At 37.5% G+C, this 15411-nt stretch overlaps 1 protein-coding gene across 2 annotated transcripts in view; it reads right to left on the bottom strand.

Moving 5' to 3' along the window:
• Positions 1-15411, bottom strand: part of slc12a5a (solute carrier family 12 member 5a) — an 87253-nt gene that overhangs the window by 34257 nt on the left and 37585 nt on the right. For both annotated transcript variants that reach the window (XM_055050006.1, XM_055050007.1), the window contains exons 2-3: positions 11340-11440; positions 10783-10920 (exon numbers count right to left, since the gene is read on the bottom strand). In XM_055050006.1, coding sequence (XP_054905981.1) covers positions 10783-10920; positions 11340-11440 — 239 coding nt within the window. The remainder of the gene's footprint in view (positions 1-10782; positions 10921-11339; positions 11441-15411) is intronic.

Here is a 15411-nt window from a genome sequence, read left to right on the forward strand (position 1 = left end):
AATCAAAGATCCGTGTCTTGGCCTCCGCAGGCTGCTCAAGGGAGCAGCTAATAACAAACCTCCTTCATCTCTGTCACATCCCTCGCCATATGACAGTGATTTAAATAGTCTTCCTTTTGTCTGTTGTATGTAAATCTGAGTTTCGCTCAATGTGACTGTGTCCTTCAAAGGAGGAGATGATTTTTCATCATCTTGACGTTAAGGCCCTTTTCTAACTCAATGAGCCCAGAATGGGCTTCCACTTGCACAGCTGCATTTGTCTTATCAAAGCCATAGTTACTGCTTGGAAAGTATTTTAACCTCCTGTACACCTGTACTACAACTGCATGTTATTTTACAATACACACAAGGAGAATCAGTGACTGTCTGTTTGTATTAGTCATTATTTAGACCCCTGTAAAGAAGCTGAAAATAACAAGAGTATAAAAATCTAAATATGCCCAGTTATTTTAGAAATTCTGAAATTATAAACTGCCACAGTTTATATTCTTGCAAAGTTAACCGATGAAATGACATCTCTATAATATAAGTATATGTTTCAGGCAATAATAATAAAAATACTGTAATCTTTGTTGATTAATAGAAGTGTATTCACTGAAGCCCAATGTCTGTCTTTCTGTCTTACAAAACCTGACATAGTCACCTCTTTTAATCTCCAAACCCTTTTTCTCTATCTCCCATTAGGAATGCTGTAATTAGTATGACTGAATTTGCATTGGCAGGACCTTCAGGGACTCCGTGTGTACTCTACAATAGCAGTCAGGTGTTGCAAGCACACAGGTATGCCTACGGTAATCACTTTGCTTTTACGTGCAAAACTGCTGCCACTGCACAAAGCAGGTTGAGGTCAGTTTGTAATAAAACAGGTAGGCCATTAAAGGAAAACCTGTGTGGATTTGGAAAGTGTAGTATTTTCTGATTTACTCTTTTGTTTATTTTTTCTCTATTTAACAAGAAAATTCCCACAGAGAGTTCCAACTGTGCAGAAAAAAAGACTTCCTTTATAATACACTCATAAAAAGGTAAAAACATAAAAAAAACGTAAGTATTTTTTTCTTCAGATGTAATGCTTCCTTCAGTTTTATGAAACTGAATTATAGGTAGATAAATATACGGAAAACGCACAATTATAAATTACAATTTAAGCATGAAGTTATTCCTAGACTTCAAAAGAAGAGTCTTAGGTACAATTTTACATATTAAATGTTTTTGCTCTCACATATTTAACCATCTGAAAATGTGTTTATGGGAGACATCACTCAACCAAAATTTTCTACAATCCTTTACAGTCTGCAAAATGTCCCCTCTCTTGTCTGCTTCTTAACACAACAGGGAAGCTGAAACAAGCAGACCTTCTCTATTCAGCTGCTATGTGAGGTGCTCAGCTGAGCGTTGAAATGCAAACCAGACATAACAATAGGCAGGTTCTGAAAACCTGCCTGAAAATCCTGTTTGTTACATGAGATGAACTGATAATGAACAACTGGAATCCGAGAACCTGAATATGATAAAACACCTCTGCGTTCGATGATCAGAAACCCAAACACAAAAATTTGGTGAACTAATAGATGCAATAATGACTTTATATTGGTAAATAGCCGGAAACAGATGGAACACTCGTGTATTCACTGAATTATTGACCCTGTGGGAAGGAAAAAGGCTGGCCGCTTATTGAAATTCTCCCTTTTCTATTTGCGTTCAATTTGTGCATCATTAGCCTGTTTGTGGACAGGAAATCCAGACACAACCAGCGTCTGGTCTCATAGATGCTTACACACTCACACAGAATGAGTCTGTTTAATGGGCTTTGAGCCAGGAGAGTGATGATTTCCCAGGAGAAAGAGCCACCAAAAACAAAGAGAACAGGAACTGTTGCAGAGCTACAGGTAGGCCAGCGTGGCACCATTAAACTAGCGAGGAACAGCTGCCCACTGACCCCTTGGGACATGGAAGCAGCTCGACGACTGAATGGCTCAGGTGTGCTTCACAAACAACGGGATGTTTTAATTCATCTGCTGTGACATCTACTTTAGAGTCACTGCCTCCTGCGGCTTCAACTACCCCAGTTAGACTACCACAGATTTTCTATAGCTGCACCTCACTGACTCCACAGACTTTTGAGGTCAAAAAGTTATTTTTAGACTCTATTTTTAACCCTACATTAAAAGTTCCTCAAATTAAATGATTTGATTCTTCTTTTTTGATCTCTTTATTTATTAAAGATGTCTTCAAAATGTTAGGGTAAGTGATAGATGTTTGCTTCCTCTAACATGAGGAAAAATATGGAATGTCTGAAGCATCAAGTGTCATATTGTATTGTAAAGTCTGTATCTTTAAATGTTACACACATTCTCATATGCATATTTTTAAAAAAGTGAGCCAGCTCAGATGCACATCCCTAAGATTACAAGTCTGATATGTTTTATTTCTAATAGATGTACATTTTGATCATTTTCTGTTTTGTCAGTCTTGCACAGTATTATTACTATTATCATTGTTATTGTTAATCTTGTTTTAAAACAAAATCATAGTTGCTCCTGCAGAGCTGAGAAAAGCTGTGTCTCCACACAAAAACTGTAATAGACTTCCTGCAAGCTGCATGGACAAATGATTCCAATTTTAATATTTTCTTGTTAGAGGTACGCTGAATTTAGGAGGTTCGCTGACAGACCTAATTTTTGTGCAGGGTTGCATTATTGAATGCAATACAAGTAAGCTTGTTTGATGTTTTCACATCTATTGCAGATCAGTGGGGTCGTTGCATTTGATGTTTAATTTACCAATTTCATAATACATCAAAGAAAATGCAACATGATTTTGTTGTGTCTCTCTACTTGAGCGGTGAGAGGAGGGGAGTGCATTTATTGTTTCATTACTTTCATTCCTGGCAGAAAGAGAGGCATGAAGTGGAGCGCGAGTGGTGGGATGAGGTATGAGGGAGGCAAGGGGGGTTTAACAAGCAAGAGGGAGGCAGGCTGGGAGCTTGTAATGCCATCTCCACGCTCTGCTGGCCAAACAGGAGCTGATAGGGCAAATGTGTTTCTGCTCAGGTGTGTTGAATTATTAAACAGACAGCAAGAAGAGAGGCCAGCAAACATCCGCCTCCATGACCGGCTGTGGATGAAACAGTCAATCTGTGGTCGGGTTGGTTTGTGTGTCCACAGACATGTAAAAGCCAAAAGTCATCTGTAAAACCACTTTTTGCCTCTGCGTATAGGAGAAAAAAAAAAAAAAGACAAATACACGTGTTTCTAAAATACTCGAGATAAAAAAAAGTCTTCACATATCTTCATGTCTTACTGGCAGCTCTGACTGGAGATTTCTTTGTGCACTGTTCCACATGTTGTGCTGCTGCACCCGATTTTGAATCCAGACTTTCTGAGGTTCAGGTCAGTGTGAACACATGGCAAAATAAAGAATAGGTGAATCTGAAAGGTACAGACATTCTTCTTCAAATAAGCATAGAATTAGTGAGTTAGTTATCATCATCCAGACAGTCTGCCTTTAAATCAGGCAAAAGAAGAATTGCTCTGTATTGTTAAAGATATATTTTGTCTTTTTAGGTTTTTAATCGGGAATGAATAATATCATTCAGGATGGCATGAACATTATAGTCATGAAAAACTCTAATGGACATTTTTCTAAAATCTATGAAAATGTGAATAACTGATTACTTTTGAAAAAATATCAATGTCAATAAAAATATTACTGAATGTAATTGATTCTGTGTACTGATAGAAAAAAACTCAATTGCATTATTTTTACTCATTATTTTTATACCACAATTGGCAGTACTGATAAAATCTTCAACCAAATGACTGTGTTGAAATAACTTTTTATTATCACTTGTGCACTGATTAAGTGCAAGACTTACAGTTCCAAATTTCCCAATAAAAGCATCGTCACAGGGGCTTGATAAAAAAAAAAAAAAAAAAAAAAAAAAAACACACACACACACAACTGTTTTAGATTTTTATTTGTAATATTTTAATTCTTAATTATTTTTTTCTGCCATTGCACAAAAATAGCCACTTTGAAGGGTACTTTATTCTTTATTGTAATGAATAACACAAACTATGCACTAAGCTCTATCCTTTCCCTAAGACGGAGTGTCATATTAAAGACCAAGGACCTACTGAACTATTAAAAGATTGAAACAATATTTTCAGTCATTGCAAAATGAGAGATTGAGTTCTTTTCCATGCACGACTCAAGTAATTAACCAGTCAATACAAAAATAATTAAAAAGACTAAGAAATTATCAAGATGTAAAAAAAAAAAAAAGAAATCGACGCAGAACAAACACTTTGGCTGAACCAGTTAGCTGAACAATACATGAGCTGTGAAATTTCTATTTAGCCTCGCAGTAAAATAGCCTAAATTGACAAGAAGCGGGATTCATCCTTGGGAGGGCCACTGATGGGAATACCAATCTGGCACATCGGTCTAATGAGAGGAGCAGGATGTGAGGGGGAGAGTTCAAGGGCAGAGCTGAGAGTGGGATCATAAAACACCCAGACAGAAAACATTTACAGGAGGGAACATTAGGTTGTAAAAGCCTAAAAGGAAAAGTGCATTGACAATGATTCCCTACAAGTCTTGCTTGGAATATTTATCCAAAAAAGCAGTAAGCATCAAGTAATGAAGCATATTCTTTACTTTGCATTAGTATTAACTGACCTGGTCAATCTACTAATAAATTAAGGTCAGAATTTTGCACACTTCTTTATATAAAATTAAACAGAATGTGATGCATATACAGTAAATCCTTGTTCATCCTGACAAGGAAGCTCCATTTAACTTGATAACTGAGACCCTAAAAGGCCAACTTGATCGTCCTGGCATTTTTATCTTCACAGACAGAGAGTTCCCACTTTGCAGCCATAATAGCTCAGTGGCAAGTTCTTTTGACATGTACGACAAAGAACAAGGAATAAAGGTCTCATGTCAAGATCTGAAGAGACTAATTCTGCTTTATTCTCTAGCAAGATACATGAATGTCTTCCTAAAACTCTCATTAGATAGATGCAGTGTACTTGAATAAGATCTGGAGAAATTGTCACTGAATGTGATTTATGTTGCAAATGACATTGAGCAAGAGTCACATTTGTTTCTGAGAATACTTGCACAAAAGGCAAGCTGGCTATAGTAATGGAAAAGCATTGAATTTTCTTAATGTTTAAAGGAATGCATAGTTTTATTCAGTGCTTTAAAATACGCATTAAATGCAACACTCTCCATGTTACTTGAAGGATTTAGATTTCACCTGGGACACTTTTACCATCTGTGCTTTCACTGCACTGAACTGCTCAGTCTGTATATATTATTAAGGGTGAATAAAGTATTTAGAGCCTTTATGTAAGAATAATAACTAATACATTCAACTACAATTGCATCTCTACATTTTGTTTCATTTTTCAATTTTAGTACATTTTTGTGGGTTTTTGAGTTCCTTTTCAGAACAAGTCAAAACCAAGAAATGTCACAGTGATGCACAGCAACAGCTTCGCTTATGATCAGATGGTTAGACAACTGAAAGGGTAGTTTGCTTAGGCAGCAGCCTTTCATTGTTGAAATTAAATATGAAGTGATATAAAATTTAATTTAATACAAAAAGAAAAAAAAAGATACAAGTATTACCCATAACTGTTGCAAACCTAACAGAGGGAAAATGCTTTTCCAAACCCTGAATTTTGATCATTTTTAAAGTGTTAATAAAGAACTTGAAGATTTATAGAATAATTTTTAAAATTGCATATATGTAAACTATATTAACACACAGTTAGATTTGGCCTACTCGTGGCTCATATTTCATACTGTATAAATTAACAGTTTTCAGCATTTAACGACAACGTGAGATGTTCAGTCTGTTGAGTCTCGAATGAAATTCACATGAAGTAGGCACATAACAGTTGTGACAGAGAACCATATATAACGACATAATGGTTGTGAAAAAATTTGTAGGAGATGTGTTGTGCAAAGATTGCTGTTGCAGCCATCAGAAACCTTTCAGTTGGTCGCAAAATCTTACATACAATATATCTATTGGACTGAACAGTCGACATACACCAAGTAGATGCTTCACGCATGTCGTTTGGATTTTACTTGTCCAGACTTCAGATCAAAATTCTTCGAGATTTTCTTGCATATCCACTGTATTATAATTGGCTTCCATTTCATGGTGTTTTATTCAACCCTCTTTGATCTGATTTATCTAAAAAATATATATATAAAAAAGTCCAGCACAATGAATTGATTTAAGAGTCACCTAACCAAAACATACTGTACACTTGTCAGTTATCCAATAATTTCATAACTGCTGTTTTGTGAAGTTTTCTGAGGTCTGCTGAACATTGTTGAACATCTCACAGAGTAAATGTGTCACATCATTTCTGAAGGAAAGTTTTATAAAAACATTTAAAAATTACAGTCGTGATTGTAATATAAAGATCTGAAACAGCTCAGTGGGGTTTAAATTAATTAGCAAAATAGGAAAAAATGGGTTTTGAAAGAGAAAACTGTATGAAATCATAATGATGATGACGTGGCTAAACACTTATTTTCACCCACCCAACTTTAGTCAATACCAGGAAATGAAACCGTTCTTACTTATGCGTTTTCAATCAGATCTCACACTTTTGTAAAAATATGAAAAATCTTTGTGTTTCTTTAAATGCAATTCTGCTGGAAATATTCCACATTGCCTATAGAATCAAATGTACGTTGTACATTACATATGAGATTTAGAAGAAAAATTTTCTGGGGATCAACTATGACCTGTGTGACCTCCAGCCTGCACTGTCATGTCACACACCAACCAGTTCTTTAATCTTGGCTTTTCACACTGCGCCAAAGAAAGGCCGCTGCCTCGGCTTCCCTCCGCCTCGCTCACTCGAGGGTGCAATGATGAAGGAGATGGAGAATGAGGAGGGGTGAGCCGAGTGAGATAGAAAGAGGGAAGGTGACGGAGGAGAACGAGAGGAGTCGCTGTGTGAGTGATAAAGCGCCTCAGGCTGCCTTAATGAAAAGCCTCTCGTGGCGATGGAGAGATTGCCTCTGGAATGGGCTGCTGATGGGAGAAGCCTCAGCATGGTTCAAAATGCAGACTAATTAATGTGTTGAAGGGGCTGAGGTGACAGGGGGGAGATTAGAGCTACTCACAGTGCAACCTGAGCTAAGGATATCTGGACAAGTATGCTTTACATTCATCATGAAGGGGTAAAACAACATGGAATTCATAGGAAATAGCTTAAATGTTTCCACTATTATGTTTATCTGCAACACTCTCATAATCAGATTATAAAAAGGCAGATGCACAGTTTGAAAAACTGTCCATCTAAAATGTAGGTTTACACAAATGCTGTTTCTATGGACTTAAGTGTAAACAGCTCCGACCATTAGCTCTTTTCCTGAGAGCATTTCATAAAGCAGAAATGGATCGTTAGTGTCTATGGCGCACTGTGTGAATTAGATATATAAACTGAATATAAGATTGTATAATAAAAATTATTGTGAAAACAAACAAACAAAAGTAACTTCAATATAACTTAAATATAAAGGGTGCTAAATCTGCAATAGATTTTAAGATACAATATTAAATAAAAAGGTTTAAACTAAATTCTGTTAAAACTGGAGTGCATTTTTTTGTTAATGACTTATGACCCAGTAATTCTTTAATATTTTGAACATTTTTTCATAAACAAACTAAGTTTTCATGATTGAAAGAACATAAAATACATTACTGTTTCATTCAGTGTTTTGATTCAATAAAACAAATGTCGTATTACAGTATTCTTTCCGGTGTGCCTAGCCATTCACATAATTTTGTTTTTATGTATTCAAGCACTTTCAAGAGCTGTTACTTAACTGAAAGGACTGCATTGAGTTATATTTTTAAGCCATAGGAGGAGTGTAGGACTACATAGTTTATGTTTACAATAGGACTTGGAAAAAACAGGTTCCAGTCACATCTCTCAATAGTACCAGTCATTGCATCAGAATAATCACTCCTCTTCAGGTCTTAAGACACAGGGGAAATGTGTCTTGGTGCAATTGTTTGTAAAGGTGTGAATACATGAGACAACAATATTATTAATGTGTGAAGGTAATTAAAACATAATTAAATAATGTCACCGCAGTAAAAATATGAATAAACCATCCATGCCATCCACTGATTACACAAATATCCAGAACATTTTTATGGTCTATTTCTGTTATCCCTCTTTACATGTGAATAATTAGGAAACCAACAATTTACTCCTGAGTTCAATAATCTGTAGAAGTTATTTCACTCTTGCTGTTTTCAAAGGCCTGCTGTATCTGCTGGACTCATCTGGAGGGAGTATCTGATAATGTGGGAACTCTGATCTCCTAGGTCAACAACATTGATTTACTCCAAGGTGAAAATGCTAAAATGAACACCTGTGTCAAAGTGAATCAACTCGGAACAGAAAGAAGGGGAAAAGTGACAGGAACAAATATGGGCAAAAGCAAAAAGTGATAGAGAATCTCCAGCTGATTGGACACCTGGAATGACAGATGTGTCAAAGGTCATAAAAAAGCTGTCAGTCTTTCACTGCTATGACTTTTCAATGCCTTAACGTCATCTTACATCACATGAGTTGGCTGAAGAAAGAAACTTCCGAAAGTCACTGTCTGCCAGTCTGTCCCAGTTATTTTTATATCCTTCATTATCTGCATTATCTTTTATCATTTCAGCTATGCAAAATAACAAGCTGCTGAGAGGCAAAAATCATAATTTCCCACAGGACTGATAGTATAGCTGCACCCGTGTCAATCAAGAGCTAGGGAAATTTGTGAAAGTTGAACTCCATTCTACTGACAAGCATCAACCACCAGCAGCGGAAAATACCAAGGGAGGGTGTGAGAGAAACTAATAAGCTATTGGCATTTAAGATGCAATTCAGTAACATAAACAGGGATCTTTAATAACAGAGAATGATTGACCACTTTTGGCAGATCTCCAGTGAAATGTTAATGTATTTCAAAAAGTATTAGAAAACTGTTATAATAGGGATTCATAAAGACAACTTATTTAGAGAACGAATCTATATTTAGCAATCCATAATCACCATCCAGGAAAAACAAACAAAAAAAAGTTTTCTTGACTGAGGAGGTAATTTTATTTATTGAGCACACTGGAAAGTGATGTATTGATGCATACAAACTCATATTGAGTAAAGACGTCGATCGGTGTAAGTTGATTTTAGTAATTTGTTTTATGAGACATAATTTTTCATAATAAAAGCCTGGCCTTTTGTGCAGACAGCTTAAACTATCATTGAAATTGTATTATCTGTATTGCAGATAATAGCATCGTTAGTCTATGCTTCATCACGGTGGCAATGCAGCAACATTTTATTTTATTGATAAGCTTCAGAATAAGCAGTGAGCAACAGCAAGATGATTTTTTAAAATGTGTCCGAGGTTAAAAAAGTAAATGGGAATTCCAGAAAATCTTTTTAGTGCACATTCCTGTATCACAGTTTTCACTGCAACACACTAACAATGATTTCTTGTTTTTACTGATTATGCATTACATGGCCATAACATTCTGACCAGAGACAAATTCAGTGAAAAAAACATTGATTTTCTCATTATCATGGCTCCTGGTAATGGACAGGATATATTAGGGAGAAAGAGAACTCACTGCCCTTGAAATGAATGCACTAGAAGGAAAAAAAAACTCTGACAGTAGCCTTGTTAGGATCACTTGACATCTCAGAAATTGCTCCAGCATTGGTGGAAAAAGCTCCAGCAGATGTGGTTCAGATCACCCATAAACTGATCACAATAGGATCATAGGGAAGCAGTGAAGGGCAGCGTCTGCAAGGTCTCAAGTGACAGCTGTGGCGAAATGAGGCTCAAAACTGAATAGCACTGCAATGGATGAAGGTTATTTTTGGTTTCATAAGCACAACCTTTTAGTCTTCTTCTAGACTTAACGGTGGCCCAAGTCCACAGATTATCAGGGGAAGATATGAGACCAGAACGTGCTGAGCTAATGAGATCAGACATTGTATTGAAAAACAACCTTTTTCTACACAGGTTAAAAAAAACATTCTTAACCCATTCTAAGAAATAAAGACACCTTTTTAGATGGAAGGTATAAGGTCAAAAAAGATTAGAAGTCAAGTTACCTTCTGTTGAAGCACTTATGAATCTTCACCACCAACGAACATGACCTTCAACAATGCTCATGTTGTTAGCACATGTCAAAGAAACATCCACAGGACCCAAAGGTTCCAAGAAGAATATTTCCCAAAGTATCACACTGCCTCACAGGTTTGCATTCTTTTTCTGCTGCATCCCAGTGGCATGTGTTTCCCAAGTAAGTGACTTATCCACATCTGACCATCTTTATGATGGTAAACAATTTGTGAATTATCAGATGAGGTTACCTGGTTCTGTTGCTCCTTGGTCAAATTCTGATACCCCTGAACCCATAATTGCTATTTTCAACATATGGCAATCCAGCTTCCAATACCACAAACTTCACATTTGGTTCAGACACCTTCTTATCAAAACTCAAATTAACTTATCGAGCAACTTAAATTGAAGTGGTCAAACTGAACCACATGGCAACAGATGCTTCTATCTCAATCCATGGAGGATCAACATCTAATCAGTCAAAAGATCAGTTACTGAAGACCCAGTGACAGAGAGATATTTTCTGATTGACTAAAGTACTAATAGGATTGATGTTTAATCTCCACCATTTGCTGAATGTCTGCAGTCTAAGATCACATTTATGGAGGGTACCTTGACGGGTTTCTTGCGTGCTGACTCTGCCTCATTGTTCTCAGCCTCCTCGTGTTCCTTGCAGCCTTGGGGAAGGTTGGAATAGTTGGCCAGGCTGCTGAGAAGAGATGACACCATAGGACTGGTGTCCATCTCCTCCTGTAGAGACACCAACATGGATACCATTAGTTAGCAGTGGTGTGAAGATTCTATCAATGGTATTTAACTGCTGACTTGATTGATTCTTGAGTCATCTTTCAAAGAGCAAGAGAAAGAACTCACACCACATTCCTTATTAGATCCAGAATCCCATTGAGAGCAGATTGTAAATACATTTCTGCAAGGCTGTGGTAAATTGCATTGTTTAGGCTGCTTCTGGTAGTGGTGTAAGAGTCACTTATATTAACACAAGGGGCCCATATGCCCTTCACACAGTAACTACCCTCATTAATCGATGTCAGAGGCCCTTTTCAAAAACTAAATAGTGCGAATGAGTTAACCCTGCATCCAAGATTCAATGCTGAACATGCTGTTACACTTCAGGGTGTATTAGTGTGTCTGCACAGAGTAGATTTTACCTCAAACAAGGCCATGTTCTTGCCATCATATTGCTGGCTCTTTTCAGCGGCAGCTTCACTGCTGTTGATGAAGGGGCTGCTCTCTTTGGGGTTACTGTCACCTGAGAGAAACAAGACATATACAAGATCCTTTTAGACTGTACTGCAATAAAATAGACAAAAAATGAGCAAATCTACAGGGAGGCTGATGAAAAGCCAGTTTCTTCAAGTTACATTAAGCTTTTTTCAGGGAAACTGTAACTTCCAAAAGAACACATACTTTGAAGGAGATTACTTTTTTCTTTTTAAGTGTAGAACGATTCACATAAGGTTTAAAGTACAGGATGTTAGCCAAAAAAGGACGGGAGGCTTGTCATCTCTGTCAGAGAGGCAAAGAAACAGAATGAAAGCTAATGGACTGTGCAATCGCAATATGTGCGGTGCTATATATCCCATATGTCCAAGACTAGAAAATCTCAATCCGCCTCATGCTACACTGAAAAAGAAGACTGTCCCTAGTCTAAAAACGATTACCACTGAAACATCACAAGGAATCCTTTCCAGCTTCTTTGTCAACAAAACCCTGAGAGGACAAAGCAGTGATGTTATTTTGGGTGACAGCGAGCTTAAGGCATCAAGGCTCGATGTAGTAGCATCTGTCTACAAGTTCCCATGCCCAAACCGAGAGCAGGTTTGAAAACAAAGCAAAGAAAAAAAAAAGAAACCCTCAGAATTAAGTGACGGAGGGCTATAACTGGCTTCCTGTAACGAGTGGGTTGCCTGTTTGAACCTTCGCTCTGTCGTTGGGAAAGACTCCCCCCGCGTTGCTCACTGGTGATGGTCAAAGGGCCCAGAGGCTCAGAATGTGCAGCAGCTTTGCTTCTGTCAGTCTGCCCCAGAGGCAGCTGTAGCTTACCACCATCAGTGAATGTGTGTATGAATGGATGAATGACTGATTGTTGTGTAAAATGCAACAAATTTCATAATGTAGGACATTTACAATTTGTGATTTTCTATCCTTGATATCATAGACACAATCAACAGCCTTGATAACACCAGTTCTTCTGCACGACTATATAACTCACCTGATGCTTAGTTGTTTCCTTTCAGTTGTTAGTTACAGGTATTTATTGATAGACTTAATTGAGGTAGATGTTTATTTTTGCTGGAATTGCACAGGCTTTATTATCTCTTTAATTAGGTACCAATTTTAACTCAGTAGGTACCTTTGTTTTGTACGTCACTGTGTGACTTTGTTTTGTACGTCACTCATAGATGGAAAATAACTTGAAAGAGGTCAGCTCAGTTTCTGATGAGGTCAGCTCAGTTTCTGATGAATGTCAGATTATTTAAAAAAAAAAGAATAAAACAAAAGACTTGTGAATTATCCTGTCTTAAATTAATTTCATATTTAATTGGAAATTTTGGCCAAATCATTGTCTTTCCAAAGCAGGTTGCTCATGTTCAAGCTTGTGTCAGGATGCAGCTTATCCCAGCAGTCACATGTTTAGAGGTGAGGTGCAGGCAGGACAGATTTTCCATCACATCAAATACAATTCCATCAATACAATTTCAGACAAAAACAGAAAAATGCACACATTTTTGCATGTGCTTTCCAATCAATTTATTTCACTTTTTATCTTTTGTTAAAGAAACATCATGTGCATTGTAGAAAAAGTAAATTTTTCTTGGAGAACTTTATTAACCATCTGGTCATATTAAAATAAACTTTATGTGGAACAGCAGAGAATCAAGCAGCTGTAAAGAAACAGCAATAGACCAGGTTGCAGATGCTCGAATGACACAAATGGTTAACAAGTTTATACTTTAAAAAAAAAGAAACTTTTCATAAAAACTCTCATAAAAATTGTTGTATTGCAACTAGTCTGAGTAGAATGACTAAATTCAGAAGCATTTTGTGCACCACAAAAGACAAAGGTCTTGGTCGTGAAGGTTGCACAGTGTCAACTGTCTCATTTGCACCTTCCAGCATAACTTGAGGGAGACAGCAGATTGCTCTCCCTCTGGCTCTCGGTCTTGTCTTGGACTGAACACTGTGAGACTGAGTTATTTATAGCCAGAACGCTGCAGCCATGATGTCGGAGCAGCGCTAACAGACGGCACGCCGTTGTACAGAGACAACGCAATAGGGCCACTCAGACAAAGGGCACAGAGAAAAGGGGGCAGTGTTGAAGGATCCTTTAAAGAGCAGAGAGGCGAGAGAATTAAAAAGGCGGCAGTGGGGTGAAGGAGGTGAAAGAGGAAGAGTGCAGATGAAAAGCTGGAGGGACACACAGGTAGATGGTGAGAGAGTGAACTGAGAAAGGGAGAGCGATAAAGGCTTGGGATGAAATGGGGAGCAGCAGAGGGACGGTAGAGCCACACTTCTGTCTGGCTGTAAAATGTAAAAGCTCCTGCAACATTTAAGGTTCAGCTCACTCTGACCTGCAAGTTAAAATAAACATGGCTGGTAAAAGGGAGACTAAAGTGTCTTGCAAAGGGCTGAGAGTATGTGGATTATTTCATTATTGTACCCTTCATTTCCATCATCTGTAAATCACATCTATGGACGGATGGATGGATGGATGGAGGGAGGGAGGGACAGAGGGAGGGAGGGAGGGAGGGAGGGAGGGGGGAAAGGAGGGATGGATGGAGAGATGATGGATAGATGCATCCATCCATTACAGATTTTTTCATGAAGCATATTTGAAATATTGGAAAGAAAATGCAGCTTGGGAGGGTGAAATATTTAGCAATTCTACTTCACATGCTTTTGGCTGGTTCTGCAAAGCAACCAATCCTGGAGCAGCATTCATTTTCCTTGACGGTGATTGGTTGTACCCCCAAGAGCGGAGATAAGAAAAACTGTAAACACTAACTTATGTGGGTGTTCTAAGACAGCTTCCACTGTGCATATTAATGAAAATTGGAGTATTTTTCATGTTTGAATTGTTAAACTGGGCTTGCACACATTTTTTGCGGGTGGGAGTGATGGGGGTCTGAAGCATTTGCTGACTTAGCTATTCGTGGATGGGTGTGGTCTGTAATCTGCAACATGTACAGCTAATTCTTTCTAATCCACATCAACATGCCTTTATCAAATTTCAGTGTCTATTGATAAAAACATAATACCTAAGCAAAATGACTCATGGTGTTCAGTCAGTGTCAGCATTACGTTACAATGCCATGAAGTTCCATGAACCTGCAAGTATCGACTGAAATTCAGCTGGTGAAACGACTAAATTTAAAAACGTGTGATAACACAGTGTGTGCGATATCACACAAGGTAGGCCTTCTGCTAATTGAAACCATCAGTGTATTCCTGTACAACACTGTGTGAACCACTCCTTGTAGGGCAAAATGGGAACATTTTACAGGTTTTGACATAAATTGCATTGAAATTTCACCACAAAAGACATTCCAATTTCAGAAGGTAGCATATAAGCATATAAGCAGAGCAGTTTTTGAAGGACTAAAAGGACAAGTGTTAACACAGAAATGCAAAGACCTGTGGGGGAAAGGCACAAAGACAACTATTCATATTGTTTAACTCTACCTGGATCATTTCTTCTTATCATCTAATAATTTAAATCTCCTCCTGCAAGGGAAAAAATTGATTCCTTCTTTTTTGGGGCAGTTCTGAGAATAGTTTTGCCCCAAAGCAGCTTATCCATTCTCAGTCTGATGGGATCTCTACAACAATGGCTCCTCGCTATCAAAGCCTCTACTTATGGTTGAAATTCAGAGCTTCACCACTCAATGAATGTCTCTCTGTCTTCGGAAATCCATCATGAAATGTCTGAAGTTTCACTTCAGAGATTTTTTTAATAGTTGGTGCTTAGTGCACAGAGGCTTAAGCAGAGCTTACTGTCATTCCATCAACAAAATGAAAGAATTTTCCTTTCTGGGATTTTGTGTGTGATTTACGTGCCCATCGTTCTTTTATGTAGATATCACATCATCCCCAAAATAAAGTAATATCAAAAGCAAGTCTTGCGTTAGATAAGTTTTATTTCAAAATATACCAAAGTTACTATAAATATTGTTAATCAGAGCTTTAGTTTTAAACTATCTTACTTCAGCTGCACGTTTA

This window comes from Poeciliopsis prolifica, unplaced genomic scaffold (assembly GCF_027474105.1).
Source record: "Poeciliopsis prolifica strain line A6 unplaced genomic scaffold, Auburn_PproV2 SCAFFOLD030, whole genome shotgun sequence".
Lineage (NCBI taxonomy): Eukaryota > Metazoa > Chordata > Actinopteri > Cyprinodontiformes > Poeciliidae > Poeciliopsis > Poeciliopsis prolifica.